Genomic DNA, 18,904 nt, shown 5'->3' with positions numbered 1-18,904 from the left:
ATTACATCAAAATTAACATTTATCTTTTGGACCAAAATTATAAATTTAAAATTATAGGAGATTAAAATTATAATTTAGCTTTAACTTAATTGGTGCGTACGCTATGCTCTTTAATTCATTTATGAATGTTTAGCTTTGACTCTAAATGTTAACTTTACAAGCTTGATTCTTCAAAGTCAACATGCTTGTATTTTCAAATAAAAATATCCTCTACCTCCCAAACCTTTTGCCTTTTAGGGATTTCGTGTTCATCGTTCCTAAACTCAGGATTTCTGAATGAACTTTTAATCTAATTTTTTCCCTTGCATGTGTCTTACATAATTTTAGATAACATTAGTACGTCAGATAATAAAAAGAAATGAGACTATATAATCATTTTTATAAAACTATTCATTTTTATTACTCAGTTTATTTATAAAAAAATCACATAAATTTTACTCATTTAATTTTCTTAAAATAAAAAATATAAAAAGTAACAAAATAAAGATACATATGTTTTTAATTTAAATTAAAACATCTTGAGAAATTCAATTCATTTTAAATTATAGGTAAATACATCTTTATTTTTTTTTAATATTTTACACCCTATTATTATTTAGAAATGTATGGAGCTATAATTTATCAAGCAAAACCTTATTCATCAGTAGCAATCAACATGTCAACTTGATGAGGATGATCCTCAACCCAATAATATTTCATCATAAGAAAAGGCTAAAAGGCTAATTTATCTGTTGCCAAATTTGATGATCGCCTAGCAAATCCAAATTTAATGTGATGTATAATTTATTATGTTTATCGTTTGAATTTTTGTCATTTCTTGATTTGAATAAAGTTAGGTCGTGGCTCTATCTCCTTGGAGCTGCCCTCACTACAAATACAATCATCATACGCCAAGTGTCTCCTTTGAGTTCCATACCGGCACATTATAATAGAGTTGGCAACACTTTAGGTAAGGAAGAAACTTTTAGCTTTATCGTTGTAGGACCTTCTCTGCTCCTTGAATTAGTGCCACAGTATCTAGAAGAACATGGAATCAGAATATGAAGAACTCCATAATCTAACCTTGGGAGCAAAACAAAAAGCATGAACAAGGACAGCCCCAAAGGGAATAAAAACCAAAATAAAAGAAGACTGATAAGACATAGAATCATCTGAACAATCATTGTATACAAATTTGACCAAGGCTGGCAATGGTAGTTAATTCATAATAGTTCAATTTGGGGAATCCTATTCAACTTCAAATGATGGAGAATAACATAATTAACATACAATATAGTACGATTAATAACATAATTAACATACAATATAGTACGATTAATTAAAATAGTATAAATAATTAATGAAAACTTTTTTCTTAACCATTTCATTGTAGTTTTAAGGGTATTTCAAAAGCCACAAGGTCTACATTAGTATAGTTGAACATTGTATTTATTATTTATATATCGACTTTTAAAGTGATTGATCCAACTGATAAAGAATTCGGTTTCCATAAAATCTGAAAACTTTTGTCTTATGTGATTTTTTTTCCAAGTTGATGTAAATGTGAAAAATATAGGATGACATCTACCGGTTTGTCTCAGTCTTTAACTCTTGAACATGCAATTTTATTGATTGTTTTTTATGACCGTTTTCTTGATGTGGGATTTGTTTGAACTTAACTTTATCATATTACCATTCCAAAACTTGTGGTATTTCAGAGAAATTATGCATATAGCACATGAATAAATCAACTATTAGGATTAAGTGTATTAGTTTGACAAATAGTTAATTTAATTTGATAACTTGCTAATAATTAATTCAATTGAATAATAAAAATGTAACAATACTCAAAGGGTTGGGTTGGACAATACTTTCAAGTTTCCATTGGATTTACACGTCTATTTTTACTTATATAGGTTCATACATATTAGTAACAAGTGTAGCTTACTGAGATTGGTCTAGTATTGATTTTTTTTTCATGCTTCTAGTAATGAAAAGATTAAATACTTTGCATAAAATCGTAAGTTTAAATCTTGTTATTATCATTGTATACCAAAAAAATATTGGTAAAAAGTGTTGTTTTGGATGTGAAAAGGAACAAAAAGAAAAGAAAAAATAAGTTATAATAATGCAATAAAGATTATACTTAGCATTTTTTAAAAATTTTTTAGCAAAGAACACTCAATAATTTCTAGTAAAAACTTTTAAAATTTTAGATGCGTAACTTGCTTCTCAAAAAATTTCCCGTTTGAGTAAAGAACACTTGTTTGTTAAAAGAAGAGAAGTTGTGGTACTTTGAATAAAGACGATACTTTCAAAAGAAGACGATAGTAAAGTAAGTTACGATAAATTACTAGAAAATTGTAGTTTTACTAGTTTGTCAAACAATAACGTTTAAGCCAAGAGGTAGCATATTCTCTTTTTGGATAATTCATTTTTCAAAAGAAAAAAGAGACTCCAGTTTGACCTGTAGGCTGTAGTATGTAAAGCTTCGAAAATGCCCAACCCACCGACGTTGTCAAATTCAAAATAAGTTCGTTACAATTTATTATAAAATAAATAGGTGTCATTGTGAGAGGTAGCCACGATGTGGTCCTAATTGATTGTGAATAATGAATAATTTGTATTTCAACCTGGGTTGGACTAGCCCTTTGTTTTGCTTTGACCCCTGGGTTAGAGAGCTGCGAGGGCGCATTTTAGTGGCAACAAATATTTGCATTAGATGACAGAGATGATCATATACAATGCAATCCTTCTGGTGACATAATGGTGATTGTTCTAAGACATCAAAATTTCAAAAACTTGCCTGCTAAAAGACACAGGTGACTGGATATTGCTCTTTTGCTCAATCAAGAAAAAGATCATTGGGCTGGGAGGTGAAGCTTGCCTAATGATACAGCACACGAATCAGATGCATCCATACAACTCAATACTTCGTCCAAAGGCATGGGCTAGGAACTAAGAAGTCTTTCAGCCTCATCATTGGCTTCTGCTTGTATTCTCTGCGAGGTAAAGTGAAATGAACACTTACAAAACAAAGCACAGACCAATGCTTCACACCTGGCATGAAAATAGTCTTCGAATAATAGTCTTCGAATTCCCTGATCCCAATGTTAACTATGCTTTGATTTGGTCATGTTTATAAATTTACTGCAATATTGAAGTACCATTTGTAAATTTTTGTAAATTGCACAGTTATATGCTTCGATGACTTTGTTATTTCTGTTTTGGTATATAATACCTGCTTTTATTTTGTATCATCATCAGACTTCTTTTGTACATACCTTGGATATTTAGTTTATGATTTGCTTTTGTTTGGATATTTAGCCTTTGATTGGCTTTTGCTTTGGTTTGGATATTTAGACTTTGCTTGACTTATGCTGTGATTGATTAAGTTTGTGGATGAGTTAAGCTACTTGTTTTGGATATTTTTTGGTTTTGTTCTTTTCTCTTGTTGTTTTTTGGCTTTTTGATGTTGCCAAAGGGGAGAGAAACCAAGGGTAGATTTTATCTAAAAACTAGGCCATAAATTCCAAATTTAAGGGGGAGTAAGGATGAATGCACGCATTACAAATTGTATATCGTTTATCTTATTTTCAGATTTTTGTCATCATCAAAAAGGGGAAGATTGTAAAAGCATATGTTGTATGAAGCTTTTGATGATGCCAAAAAGATGAAAGCTATTCAAGATTGATCAAAGTCAAGATCCAGAATTCAAGAGAATAATTGTTAATCGTTTCTCTTGAATTCTTGATCTTGACTTTGATCAATCTTGAATAGCTTTCATCTTTTTGGCATCATCAAAAGCTTCATACAACATATGCTTCTACAGTTTGTTATGGACATAGCCTCACCAGGATAGAAATCAGGGGCCCTTGGACTGAATTTAAAGGGGCCCACCTTTCTATATACATTAGACAGAGCTGCCACAGCAACAGTTACCCTTTCGCCTTCTTGTGCTGGCAGATCAACTGTTTCAGTTGCAAATCTATGAGTGCGAGTCAGACCAGAAGGGGTCTGCACCTAAACAAAAGGAAAAGAAAGGATAGATGTTAAGAGGTAATATATGTGAGACTTCAGAAAAATGAAGTGTTAGGTAAGGATATCAGTAATTGACAAGAGGTTATTTCAGTAACAAATTAGTATTGAAAGGAAAAAACAAATAAATGAAGCACTAGTCTCTCAAATCTATGAGCCCATTTCCATATTGATAAGAAAAGATAACCAACTAAAATATATTCACTTGTGGAACAAATCAACTGGCTGAAACAATCAATCAAGATGGGAACAAGTAATCATAGAAAAGAAAACAAGAATCAACCAACAGGCTTAGAACATTGTATAAACACGAGAAATGCCGAAAGTTAAAGCTGGGAATGAAACCTTTACCCAGTGCAGGTACCTCCAATGAGGTCCTGGCTGGGGGAATATCACAGCAGAAGTATTTCCAACATTTATTACGACTCAACAGTCAACATTGGCATACAAAAAATTATTTTGAAAGATCATAATTATATATTTTCAGTTTGCAGTGAAATTTTCCACTACTAGACCAATTGGCATGTATTTGTAAAAATAAAAAAGTAGAGGTCTGAAAAAGATAAGACATCAAAAGGTATTCCTTGTTTCACTGGGTGCTCACTACTGAATAATCAACTTAGTCACAAATTTTATAAGTTCTCAACTACAACTATTCATCAGAAGACAACCTACTGATCAGATGTCAAAAGGTGAGTGGAGAGTGCATACCACAATAGAGTGAACAGCAGCAGGAATGCTTTGCTTCATCAATTTCACGTATCTTAACCCCCTTTCCCATGCGGTGATGTCCATGCTGCGTTCGGCAGGAGGTGATCCTTAGAAAAAGTGAATTTTCCATGATCAACACCATACACATACATATTGTATTAAAAAAAAGACAAGCATTGGCTACAACAAAATGAAGAGGGGGAGGGGAGAGCAAACACTGGAACAATTTATGTATGGTGCTTGCCATGGCAGATATAAAATACATGGATTAATAGAAATCCAAAATCAAATAATGAAAAGACTTTTTTTTGTTATATGACCAACCCCAACCTGATTTCTTCTGATTCAATACTGACTATGTCTCCCAAAACAAGTTCGTATTGGCAACGACACTTTGCACAAGATACTATCTGCAGCAGAAATGTTTGTGTTGACCTTAAAACTATCATATAATCACAATTCACAAGTAGTAAAATACAAAAGAAAATCACGAGAGACCTACCCTGTGTTTCATCCAAAAACAGATGTCTAGGATAATCAATAAAAAGATAGTTTCGCAAATCTCAACAAAAGACCATAGCAGAAAATGACTTCGCATTAACAAGAACAACTCACTTCTAGTACTGTACACACTGAAGAATGACCCTCATTGACAACATTAAAACAAACATCCTATCAAGGAACTCGTGAGTAAGAATGGAATAGAAGTTTGGCAATGATGTAGTTGCGTCATCTTTTTATCAACATGCCCAAGGGAACTAGGTTCAGTGTGAGAGGGGAATGTACACAATTTTTGCACACTGAATGAAGCACAAGCATACCCCATCCTTGATAAAAATATGATATATCCACGGAAACAAGGATCAGTGAACTACATAGATAACCAAAGTAATAATAGAATGAACATTGGGCAAAGGCAGGGGAATACCAGAATACCTTGTTGTGGCTGTGCAACACCTACAGCTATCCGACAGCTAGGGCATTTGACTATTTTCCCAAACGGAATCTGCAATAACCAAAAAGGTTAACATAGGCGTCAAAGACAAGTCCAGTCTTTGCGACAGAATATATGCGAAGTGATTCAGTGTAATGCCATTTCCTCAGAGAAAAAAGTGTTGAAGCGTACCTCCTCACCAGGAGAAACGCCGACTTCGCAAATATATCTAATAACCCTAAGAGCGTCAGAAACCCTTAACACGGCCGCTAAACCCTGAAGAGTTGTCGGCGATGATCTGCAAGGCGTCGTCGGAGGAAGAGTTGTTGGTCCAATAAGTTGGCAGCGGTGACGTTGGAGGTTCCATTGTGGCTCTGGCTCACGGAAGCTCGAATGGTTGGGGAGTGAGGAAGTTGAGAAAAATAATAGAGAGGGAAAAGGAGTGTTAGTGTTGGTGTGTTTGGGGAGAGAAGAAGAAGGGTGGTGGAAGGGCAAAATTGGAGTTGCGTGCACCGTAAAAGAATGGAGGTGCGGGGAATCGAACCCCGTGCCTCTCGCATGCGAAGCGAGCGCTCTACCATATGAGCTACACCCCCTTTATTTTTTACCCTAAAAATAACATAAATAAATAAAAATTCACTCTCCTAACAAAACTAATTTAAGAACGTATCAACTGATATTTAGAAAACACAATTCTTCTTCAAATTTGTAAATAAATTCTCATCTAATAAAATTTTATTAAATAAAGATTTAGCTAAATTTTTAACTTTAAAGTGCATGCAGAGACACAAGGTATCTTGTAAAACTAAGAACAAACCTTTTTTTTTTCTTAATTTCTCAATAATTATTTTTTTTAAAGGAAACCATATTCATGTTATTGTTGGTGATTATATTCGTCACAGGGGTTACTTAAACAGAAAATCCAAACGTATTATACTTTTTTTTTTTTTACAGAAACAAACGTATTATACTGATTATGCTACTTTATGATAAGGGTAATCAAAATAAATAATTTACAGTAAAATAAAACCATTTTAAGAACGTATAAACTATTATTTAAAAAATGCAGTTGTTCTAAAATGGTTCAAGATGACTCTCCAAAACTCAACAATCAAATTTATAAGTTCTTATTTAATAAAAGTTTATTAAATAGTAAACATAAAGACAGACACAGAAATTATACAGTAAAACTGAAAACAAACCTTTTACACTAATTTTACAATAATTATCAAATGTTTTAAAGAAAATGATGATAGTATTGCTGGTGATTATTCGATGTAAGGTTACTTTATTTTTTAAAAGAGGCAAAATTTCATTCGAATTTAGGGAACTTTTTATTCGCATTATTTGTTGTTTAGCATGTCGGCATTTTGTTATAGTTTTTTTTTTTTTTTCTTTCTTGGTACAGCCTTATTTTAATTTATTGATTAAACGTTGCTTTGATGGAAAGTTCCATTAGTTGAAGTTAATTTTCTTTTAAACTTCATTCTCCATCGTCAGGGCTTGGTTGAATTTTATTTTGTTTAAATAGATTTTTATGGCTCCTCTCGTCCATAAGTTTGAAATAAGATGATCCTTATTATTAATCTTTGGAGAGAAAAAAGAAGAGAGGTTATAACAGTGTAAGTGTAACACAGAAACCACCAGCACTCTCGATCTACAACTACATCAAGTATATATATATAAAAAGGGTATTTACTGTGGAGACCGAGAGGACGATGAAGAAGTGGGAGACAAGGAAAAAAAAGAAGCAGTGGAAGATGCCTCAGGCGAATTCCTGCACAAGGGACACGTGGCATTCAATCTGAGCCACTCATCTATGCAATCTGCGTGAAAATAATGGTTACATTCGGGAATGCTCCTCAAGGTCTCTTTGGGTTGATATTCAGAGAGGCAAATTGCGCAGGTGTTGTCATTGGGCTTCAGTAAGCGCCCACTCTCCCCAATAAGAGTTTTGGGATACTTGTCAATTGTGGCACCGTCCAGTCCCATTACGAAAGGGACGGGTTCTAGGGAAATTGTCACCGGAAGATCCGCGCTACGTCGACGATTTGTTAGCTTGCCGCAGATACAGCAAGAAATCCCGATTAGACACAAGAGTCCAGGTATTCCCACTCCTATTGCTAACCCATATTTGGCACTTCTTGAAAGACCTGTGTATATAAGGAACATCTCATCATACTATTCATATTAACTGCTGTTAGCTTTTACAGAAGCTTTTTCTTTTTTTTTTTTTGTAAATTATAAATATCTATTTAAAAATTTTGTGAGGTCTGCCTCCAAACTCATCACACTTCCTTTGCTTCACACGCTCAAACAGAACCTTGAGAATTTATTAATAATATTTTATAATCCATGCCTCACGCTTTGAAAGAAACTAACTCATCTCTAATAGTATTTCTTCTAGTTGTTGTCATATTCTTCAACTAATCATGAATCATGCTTCTTGTGTTCTATTATTCTATCACTATCCATGACTACGTGCCAAGTGTCCTAATTTTATTTTAAGCAAACGATGCCTCTAGTCCATTTTCATACAATTGAAAGTCAAAATATCAAATCACCTAACCGCTTACCTCTTAATAAAAAAAACAAGAAAGGAAAACCTCTCACGGTCATAACCCCCCAGAGACGGAAGATCTAGCTAGTAAATATCCATGTTCCCATAATATATTACCGTACTTTGATCAAACTGGTTCCCTCACTCCCATGAAAAAATCTCCTTATTCAAAGTTTGGCAACAAAAAAAGAGACTCAGTCGTTTGAAGTTTGGCAACAAAAAAGGAAATCCACTCGTTCTCACTGGACATTTTCCCTATTTAATTAAAAACATTATTCATATTTGAAAACTCCAATAATATAACACCCAATTAATATTTTTCATTCTTTTCTATCTCTATTTTCTTATCACATATAATTGTTACTACTCAGTACTAGTTTGCCGATCTCTTATCTCTCTCGTCCAAACATATATTGTCTTAATTAAAATGTTTCTTCTAAAATCTAAAGTACGAACGCATTTATTTTTATTTCCTATATATATAGTGTCAACTTCAAGCACAGCCAAACCATTCATTTTCTTTTGTTGGCATTAAACCTGAAGTTGACAAAGCGATGCTTATTTGTTTCCTCAATCGTGAAAGCCACCCCTTACCAACCAAACCACAGATTAGACAAACAACCTCAACCATCCGAAATAAACGTCAACGTCGCATGTTGTTGGGAATTAAACATAGCCACAGAACGAAAATTGAACAGGAAAAAGAAAACACGCGCACAGACGAACATACCTTTGGTGGAGTCCCTAGCGAAACACCGAACTTGAGGGGTTTTAGTTTTCTCCTTGGAGAACCCACAAACTTGGCCACTGAGTGCACAGTTCCTACAATCGGGTTCGGTCCAAACCAAATCAAGATCAGTGTTGAGATCGGGCCAGAAGGGCCACATGGGCATGTCCAACACGGGGAGAGGGACAAGAGCCCGAGACATGACCTGGCACTGTTGAGACAACGAGGGTGACGACATAATAGGTTGCGACCACGAAGCTATGACCGAGTAGTTGCTGTTGTTGCTCAGGCACGAAATTGGCACCAAGGGGTATTGAGACGAGTCCGTCACGTTGGAGGGGCATCGCAGGAAAGTGAGGTTAAAGGGAATTGTCCCATAAATCATGGGGTTTAAAACAAAAGGTGAATCCGAAACCGAAAGGCTCCACTTTTGTAAGAACCGTTTCGGGAGACACCCATCTGGGTCGTTGACTCGGATGCTTTGGGATTCGTAATCGATGCTTTTGACGGTTAAGTTACCGAAGCCTGGGAGGGTGAGAATGGTTTGTGTTCCTCCGTGGAGGCACGAAAGTTGGAAGCTTTGAACTGGGTAATACCTGCAGCCACGATCTTGGTTGGATCCTCTCAAACCGAAAGGGAACTGAATATCTATATCGCCGCAACGCAAGGTGTTGCAGTTGATCTGTTTGCTCCCTCTTGTGCTTTGGAGATTGGAAAGGAAGATGCAAAAAGCACATAATAATATGGCTGAGGGAGCCATTGATTTGAGAGGGTGGGAAGGGGGATAATTAAGAGTGGAAAGTGTGGGGGTGGGTGAGGTTGGTTTCTTTAATTGTGATTCATTAGAACAAGTAACCAAGGGAGGAAAGAAGTGGAAATGGAAGCCCCAAGTCAAATTTTTTAATGAACTACAATTGTCAACAATGGTCAATTCGGAGAATAGAGTAGCAAGCGTTCTTGCGTGGCATTCTCATTGAAATGGTCCCGCACCTAATTGACCAATTCCAAGAGACAGAAAGAAAATGCTGCTGGAGCCGCTTCTCACCACGGATTCACTGCTTCACACTTCAGCTATCCTTAGCGGTGCGTTTGTGCGATTAAACTTTCTTAGCAAAATTTCAGTCTTATTTAGCAGAACAAAAAAAAAAAAGTCTTCCCACACCAGTTGAAACAAAATACTAGAAAAATAAAAATTTCTACAGTATATCTTGAAACTTAAGCTGCACATAAAACTTATAAGACAATTTATGACATTTTTATGGTAAAATACACAAGCAAGATGAATCCCCTTGTCACCCTCAAATTGACACAGCAACTCATCTGATTGATCCTTTTGACTAGTAAAGTTAAGCTAATTAAAGGAATTGTCTAATCATATTAGTTAGACTATTCATGCATTCCACCAACTTTTTTTTTTATATATATAAGCAAATTAAACCTTATTAAACAGCCCACCTAGGCACAAGGAGTTCTGAGGAAATTCCACCAACTTTTTAAATTCAATAATAATAATAATAATATTTTTATTTTATTAACAAATTTCTAGCACATGTTTAAACTTTTATTATTTCATCTGTAAAAAAAACAATAGTTTATAAAAACTATAGTTAGAACATTTAATGGAAAAAATTAGTTAAAAAAATTGTACAAACTAAATTAACATAAAATTTAATTGTTCTAGACCTCAACTCAAATTTGTAATCAGTCATTAAGTTTACCCACTCACCAAACAGCCCAACAATATTTCATTAGATCTAGAGCTCACACAAGGGAGGAAATAAGCTACACAATAACTACATAACTACTCGCAAGGCGCCAATAGATAATTGTGTAACATTGTTCATCAACATCAAATAATTACCTTATCACATAAATAGATCTCTGATAAGACAAACAGTAATATATATGTTAGACTAGCCTATAAAAGGTGACACCATTTACGACACCAAGACTTGTTACATTTTGAAGGATCACAATATATTCACAAAGTATCTATTCATTACTTGGGTTAGTGTAGAATATTGATATCGTTTGTGAGAACGATTTGTTCTTATTCCTTGTTCACCCTCAACATGTGCTTATGAACCTCCAAACTTCTATCATCATATGAGTGAAAGTGGAAACCAAAAGGGACAACTTTGGTAGTCATCATCAATGTGGAATCAAGACAAACATATTTAAAATTTATCACTCAAATTGATCAAGAGATGCAAAATACCCCCTATGAATGGAATGAGAGGGAACTTGCAAAATGCATCAATAGTGTGGAGCTTCTAGGTAAAATAAAGTAAGGGAGAAACAGACATATGCAAAAGTAAAATGATAGAAGAAACAAAGAATATAAAGTGACAACGTGAAAAGGTATTTGCTATAGGAAAAAGGAGTTATGATGTTTGCAATAGCCATATGAACAGGATTGCAAACATTTGGGCACACTCACCAAAACCCTGAAACAAAACAACTACGTTTTAAACAAAATTGAAATTTTGGATTGGTTGTGACTGGAGTTGATTGAGAAAGTGACCATTTTGTTAAAAAAAATTAAGATTTTAACTATTTTCAAAAAATCTTTTAAATATAGCTTGTTGACATGTTTAAATAATTAACTGAGCTAAATATGTTTATAGTTTATACCTATGTTTAATTAATGCAACTGACTTTGCTATCCTGCCATGTCCTTTATAATTTGGGCTTGGTTTGTATCAAATCATTGCAATCAACTATTTGTATGTTTGGGCCACGGCCCACGATAAACAATTTTTATTTTATTATGTATAATTATAAGTAAAATTACATAGTTGATCCTAAAATTATATTAAAAAAATTTAAGAAACTCCTTAAACTAATATTTTTTAATTTAATTCATAAACTAGAAAATTATGTCCTTAAGATTAGTTTATGATAACTTGAAACCACTAATATGATAATTTATAATAACAGTTTAAAAATTTCACATACTCCGCTAAAAGAGTTTACATACTAAAAATGACTTGCTTCTCGAATAGGCAGACAAAGTTTTTAACTAGTAAAAAAAAATAAAAAAAACTTGCTAAAATACATTGCTAAACATAACCTTTATGTATAGAGTCAAAAGAATAAAGTTTAGAGATCAAAATAATAATTAAACCAATAAAAAAATCAAACAAATTAGGATCTCAACCACATTTGGGAAAAATCTCAAAGTAAAAGGAGGCCATAGAAGGACAAGCTAAAAGATGATGGTTCAGCTAGGAACAAAATTAAGCAAGCCGAATATGCACATACACATACAAATTTAGTGGGCACAGAAGAACGGGATAAGAGTTGATACTTGGTACACTATTGTCCGTGTAGGAAACTTCAATTACCAGTGACAAATCAGCCTTTCAAAGTCTCCCACAATGTATAAAGTTAGTGGAATGTAATTTGAAAAGTAATTTCTATATCAAACTGGAACAGAGGACCAAAAGAGCTACCAGTCTGAAAGTGTTTAATCAAAATTATTAGTAGGCTATTTCTTGATTCAATCTTGAGACATTATTTTTCATGAACGATTTTCTATTTATTCACACCTTACAACACAACACTAAATTTCATTCACACCCTATCAACATCAAATTCCTATGAAAAATTCAAGAGGAATCTGTAGAGTGAAAGCCTATATGAAACTTTTGAGAAAGATGGTGCACTGCAACAACTATTCGACAAAATAACAAAAACGAAGAAAACGAAATATAAAATTAAATTAACATAAAAGAAGGAAAAATAAACGTACAATCAAATTAACATAAAATATTGGCAACATTTTGAACTCATGATTATTGAATCTTTATGTGATCTTACCTAGTTTTGCTTGTTAAAATTTTCTCTCCCAGTGAGTTCTTAGGCAAGTCATATTGTGTAACTAATGTAAATATACAGAGCATGTGACCGTTTCTAAACTAGCATAAAGTTCCTTTGAAGAGTCATAGATTATGTTAATAATATAAGGGACTAAGTTCATATTCTATTTTGCTTGGGCAAAAAATGGTTCTCGTATTGAAACCTTAGTCTTAAAAGGATAGCCTAAGCATCCACATCTCGAGTAGAAGAGTACTAACTTGCACCAAGCCACCAACTCCACATTTGTCATATTTTTGGGACCAACCTGCAAACATTGTTCAAGTACCCCAAAAAGAACTTGTCTACCACAAAAAATCAGTTTAATCAATCTCGGAGTGCTCAAATGCTGAAATTGGTTAAGCCAGTTGCTAATTGTGGCTTAATAGAGATCCCAAGGGAACTAACTTGCAGAAATACCAGTTGGAGTGAGCTTTTAAGCCATGATTTGCTCCTACAAATTTGTATTACCAAACCAAGTTTGACTTCCAAATTTGAGGTCAAAAGAACAGTGTAACTCAATTTAGGCCCAAGTCTTAATATGTTATGATGCTGTCCGTTTTCCCAAGTCTTAATACTATGAAGCAAGCAACAAGCTTGAATCAAACAGCTATCCTATCCTGTAGTAATATGTTGTGATGCTGTCCCTTTTCACTCAGACTCATTTGTTAATTGTGTTTGAGGACATCCATTATCCAACATTAGAACAAGATTTGTTAGACTTGGATAGTTGCTAATCGAGAAGTCCCAGCAAATACTACAGAAACTAGAAAGCTATTGATGTAATGAAGTCCCACATCGCTCAAGAGAAATAACAAGCACTGAAGACTGAAGTATAAAACAAGCATTATTTCATTGTGCAAAGCATACCTTTCTCGGCCTTTTGGCTAAGATCAAGTGTAGTATCTGTTCTTATCAGTTTAATATCTGATATGTGGACCATCGGTTCACACGATATTAAATTAATTTTTTGAGGGGGAGGGTCCACTACAGTAGCTTGCTATTGGGGCTCTCATGTGTCGTCCATGCGTTGCACTATTGCACGGGCCTGGCGCACCCCACCTAATCAGTTTTTAAGCTTGCTCTTCACATTGTTTCTCCCCAGTATTAGCTTGCTTTTTACGTTGTCTTGCTCCTTCTAGTTGATTTGGTGGTTTTGAATTCATGCCACTGAATAATTTTTGTGTTCTCACCTAGTTTCTGTTAAAATATTGTCTCCTGAGTTCCTAACATAAGTCTACATACACAGAACATGCTAACATAAAGCTCCTTTCGTGAGTTATAGATTGTGCTAATACGGAGTTAATATTCTATTTTGCTTGGGCAAAAAAGCGGTTCTGCTATTGAAACAGTCTTAAAATGCCAAAAGCCTAAACACCAATAACTTGATAGTAGTGAATTGCACCAACTCCACATTTGTAATAATTTTGGGACCCACTGCAAACATAGTTCAAATACCCCAAAAAGAACATGTCTGCTAAATTTCTGTTTAATTCAACTCAGAATGCTCAAATTGGGTAAAGTCAGTTACTAATTGTGGCCTAAAATAGATCCCAAGGAACTAACTTGCAGAAATCCCAGTTGGCCTAAAACACAGGAAACCATCCTAAAAACCTAAACCAATAAAACCTGCAAAAAAATATCAGAAAATCAATGGTTGTTCCAGTTCAATTGGTTAGGTTATAAAAACCTTGGAACAGTCGTAGAGTAGCTTGAAATAACAAAAGATTATCCCTGTCTAGATTATAAATGATAGCTACAACATCCATGTGGGGCTTTCTAGCGAAGTAGAGTAAACTTGTGGCAAATGTGGGACTTAGCTGTACAGTGTGCAACACTGTCTATATCTATGAGGGACTTACAAATGAAATTCAGTACCTTCCATTTAAGTTTCAAGCTAAAATCATTAACGACATTTTCCCTTTCCAATTCTCATGTGTCCTTAACGACATTTTCTCTTCGGTTGCATCATACAGAGATTTGCAATCAGTCTCAAGACTGTCCCTTTCAAAAGACAATTCTGATTGCTCATCTCAAACACATGGTTCCAATCTAACGCTGGCTGCCTTGAGAAGAAGCAGCTACGAATGTGTTCTTTTGTTGCTGAATAGCTATTGGTTACGCTTGTGCCACTAGCAAAAGACTTGGTACAAATATTTGATTTGCCTAAAATTTAGTGTGTGTGATCACTGAGTTACTATCAAAATATGTCATAGTTGAATCAATAAATTTAATATATAAATATTTATTAAAAAATAAACTTTATTATGAGTTACTTCTATAGTATCCTTTAAATTTATATATAAAAGGAGAGATCAGGTTATACTAAAAAAAAATGAAAGAGTGAAAATTGGCTTGTTTGATAGAGATAAAGTAGCATGAAAATATTTGAAAAAAATATTAAGTCCCACTATACAGAAATTTCCTTCCCTCATTGGAAGAAAGCAACAGAAATAAGTAGAATGCATTAGATGGTGACTGGGAGATGGTATGCAAATTAATATGTGGAATGACTCATGGCTTTGGTCTCATGATACACCTTATGTCGATAGTCCTCATATTGAAGGCCGTAAAGATCTTAGGCTGGGTGAGCTAATTGATCCCATAAACAAAGTATGACGCCAATATGACACATGAATTAGGATAATTTCCCATAACTTGCGTAGAATTTGTAGACCATTTTCTCATGTGATTGTTGGTTACTTTAAATTAAGCTGCTTTTCTGAATATAATGTGTGTCTACTTTCTATTCATCACTTCTACCTCGACATTAATATCAAGAAAAAGAAAATAATTATCTTAATATATCATGCTTTTAATTTGTACAAAATAAAATGTAATAATTGTAGGAGCTAGAAAGAGAAGGATTGCAATCATCCAAATGAAGAAGCTTGAAATAGCTTCCCAGTACTACTACAAATTGATTGTGCCATCGGACACAATGCTAACTCGGTTAACAGGGATCAACACAAGCTCACGAGCAACATCCTCGAATTCGAGAATTCCTCCATTGTTGCATTTTGATAGCAACCGTGCAGCTTCTTCTTTTGTCAATTTGATCCTCACTCTTATCCCTTCTTTTCCTCCCACTTCATTGCCACTAACACACCTTGTCTTCTCACTATCTTCTCCCAAAATGGTAGGTTCTGATTCCGCAAAACGGACAGTTTTCTTCACTGCCTTCCTTAGCCTTTGTTTTTTGGTTAACTCATCTCTATAAACAGGTTTTGTGACTTCCAGTGGCTCTAGTTTAGATTTTTTATGTGATGCTTTTCCATTGAGGCAAGCAAATATGGTACGAATCATCTTATTAACAAGAGTTTTGAGTTTTATCAAGGAAGGAGGGAAGGCACAATTAGTTACTAGATAGGAAAGAGTGCTTGGTTAGTGTTGAGCAAAACGGGTAGGGAGGAGTGAATTTATACTAATATTTGGTATGGCTGAGAGCACTCGCCTGAAGTGTCTACTGGGGCAAACAAAGAAAATATATAATAGTAAAAGGTGTTAAGTTACCTTGGAAATTTTGTTAGCCAATGAGAGGCCTAGGCATCAACCCATGAAATTATTGACGACTAGAAATCTATTAGTCAAGATTCAAGTGATTGGATGTCAAATTAGATGCTCCCTCAACCTTTGTTTTTATTCTATTGATTGAAACCAGGGAACTTTTTCTTCCCTTTTGTTTGCATCTACGTACTGAACTTCAAAAGACTATATTCTCGTTGTTGAAAGAGTCAATATACATATGGGTTGAGGGCCACCCCTACAGCCTGTGACCAGTTCAAGAAAGTGGGACTATGTGGCAATGTCCATTTAAGACAAGCATTTTTGGCTTTGTTTAATCTTGTATTCATGGACATATGGTGTATGAAGGTTTAAGCTATGCCTTCGAAATCACCTCTCCCCTGCTGCTTGATTAGTTATCGTGAAAGACTTGTCCAACTTAATTTATCTTGTAAGTCTTGTGTGATGGCATCAGTGACAGAGACAATTGAGTTATCAAATTAACTGTTTAGTGCTGAGTAACATAGATGGTCAAGAATTGCAATATAATCATGTACCTTGGGATTGGGAGGCTACTTGGAGGGAATACCCGATTTGAAGGCAGTAGTAAATTGGAAGTGCTTCTAAGAAATAAACTATAATTTGTTATATCTTATTATATACTGATACAAGTACCAAATTTAAGAAGAAAATTTGGCATCTATGTTCTACAGACTCCATTATAAAGGACCTATTATTAAAATTAGGCTAAAATATATTTTTATTTTTTTTTATATTTTTAATTATATTGAGTTTGGTCCTTTATTTTTTTAAAAAAAATTTAATTTAGTCTTTTATATCAAAATATTATTTCCAAAACAATGATTTTTTTCGATTTTGACACACTATTTTAAACAATTTATTTTACTAATTAAATATATAAAATTTATTTCATTAGATTCGTATATAACCAAAATGATATTCAAACTAAAAACAATCATAAACATGATAAAATAACGTGAAAAGTGTATTTAGCAAGGAAGCAAAAAAAATTGAAAAAATTTAATGTGATTTTTTTTTTTCATGAGATTCATTTGTTACCCCACTTTTATCACCTTTATGGCTCTATTTGATTCAAACATATAGTGAGATATATACTATATAGTTTTTAAATATGTAAATTTAATGGAACAAGTTTCATATATTAAATTAGTTAAAATAAATTCAAAATTATGTCTCAAAATAAAAAATGATCATTATTTTGAAAGAATTATTTGGACTCACTCAAAAAATATAAAAGACTATTTTTTTTAAAAATAGTAGATAAAACTAAATATAATAAAAATAATATAAAACTAAAAAATGTATTTTAGTCTTAAATATAAAACTTGGTATGCAACAAAAGGGGCAAAAACACCAAAAAGGGTCACTTTTACATTTTATTTACTAAATAGGGGCTGTTTTGCAATTATTTACCTAGGGGGTCTGTTTTTTTATTACAAAGCGCCCCCCAGGAAGGCGCTTCCATGAAGCACGCGACACGTGGCACAACGCGGCGCACGAGGCAGCAGCAGGGTAGCGCCCCTGACACGGGCGCGTCTGGTAGCGCCCTGCCGCTGGGCGCGACTGGTAGTGCCCTGCCGCTGGGCGCGACTGGTAGTGCCCCTGACGCGGGCACGACCCAGACGCCTATGTATTTTTTAAATATATTTTAATAAATTAAGCTGATTAACGATTAAATAATTTAATAAAATATTTGACATGTACATAATAAATAAATAGTTATCACTTAAGGTTTATAGAATACTTATGTCAACATTTAAAATTGATCACAAAAATTAAAATTGTTGATTTTTTAAAAGTAAAAAATAAAATATCTCCATTAAAAAATAATGGGACTAAAAGTACAAATATAAGAGAATAGAGGAACAAAAATTGTATTTTAACAAAATTAAACATTTAAATTAAAAAAAAATACACGCCCCCCTTCCCAGTTCCGTTGAGTCTGGGAGAAAATGTATTTTTTTAGTGGGTCTAAATCTAATTTCTTTTTTTTTTAATGTTAAGAGACGTTTAAACTAAACCAACGTACTGAATCAATGTTTTACTATCAATTCAATGAGTCATCTGTCATATGCTATAAAGTTCCAAACGATCATAACTTTTTTATTTTTTTTTAAGAAACAAAAGATCATAACTTGGAAATTTCATATTTTATAAAGTTATAAAATTCATATTATACCATAGAAAACTTAATTAAATGACAATTTAATTGAGTTTCGTCGTAAATTAGAAAACTTAATTAAATGACAAATATTTTTTTAAATTATTTAATCGTTAATCAGCTTAATTTATTAAAATATATTTAAAAAATACGCGCCTGGGTCGTGCCCGCGTCAGGGGCACTACCAGTCGCGCCCAGCAGCAGGGCGCTACCAGACGCGCCCGCGTCAGGGGCGCTACCCTGCTGCTGTCTCGTGCGCCGCACTGTGCCACGTGTCGCGTGCTCCATGGAAGCGCCTTCCTGGGGGGCTTTGTAATAAAAAAACAGACCCCCCAGGTAAATAATTGCAAAACAGCCCCTATTTGGTAAATAAAATGTAAAAGTGACCCT

General features: G+C 34.0%; 3 protein-coding genes and 2 non-coding genes across 5 annotated transcripts; 1 reads left to right on the top strand and 4 right to left on the bottom strand.

The window, feature by feature from the left end:
- Positions 1-2,578: 2,578 nt before the first annotated feature.
- LOC114411403 lies at positions 2,579-7,118 on the bottom strand. The gene is made up of 6 exons (XM_028375096.1): positions 7,096-7,118; positions 5,855-6,257; positions 5,665-5,734; positions 4,729-4,835; positions 3,834-4,002; positions 2,579-2,981 (listed from the first exon to the last, which is right to left on the bottom strand). The coding sequence occupies exons 1-6, from the start codon at positions 7,116-7,118 to the stop codon at positions 2,959-2,961; spliced, it is 795 nt and encodes a 264-aa protein (XP_028230897.1). The 3' UTR covers positions 2,579-2,958.
- Positions 6,186-6,258, bottom strand: TRNAA-CGC. The gene has a single exon. It is a non-coding gene; the product is annotated as a tRNA-Ala (tRNA).
- Positions 7,119-7,216: 98 nt separating the features above from the next.
- Positions 7,217-10,000, bottom strand: LOC114413455 (RING-H2 finger protein ATL20-like). The gene is made up of 2 exons (XM_028377879.1): positions 8,953-10,000; positions 7,217-7,815 (listed from the first exon to the last, which is right to left on the bottom strand). The coding sequence occupies exons 1-2, from the start codon at positions 9,707-9,709 to the stop codon at positions 7,358-7,360; spliced, it is 1,215 nt and encodes a 404-aa protein (XP_028233680.1). The 5' UTR covers positions 9,710-10,000; the 3' UTR covers positions 7,217-7,357.
- A 3,673-nt stretch (positions 10,001-13,673) lies between these two features.
- Positions 13,674-13,869, top strand: LOC114413840. Its single transcript, XR_003666986.1, has one exon. It is a non-coding gene; the product is annotated as a U2 spliceosomal RNA (small nuclear RNA).
- Positions 13,870-15,720: 1,851 nt separating this feature from the next.
- On the bottom strand, positions 15,721-16,113 carry LOC114411402. Its single transcript, XM_028375095.1, has one exon. It carries the CDS (start codon positions 16,111-16,113, stop codon positions 15,721-15,723), a length of 393 nt encoding a protein of 130 aa, XP_028230896.1.
- Between the last annotated feature and the right edge of the window lie 2,791 nt (positions 16,114-18,904).

Source organism: Glycine soja, chromosome 5 (assembly GCF_004193775.1).
Source record: "Glycine soja cultivar W05 chromosome 5, ASM419377v2, whole genome shotgun sequence".
Taxonomy (NCBI): Eukaryota; Viridiplantae; Streptophyta; class Magnoliopsida; order Fabales; family Fabaceae; genus Glycine; species Glycine soja.
Note: the sequence above shows the minus strand (reverse complement) of the source record. Positions and strands in the feature narration are given on the sequence as shown.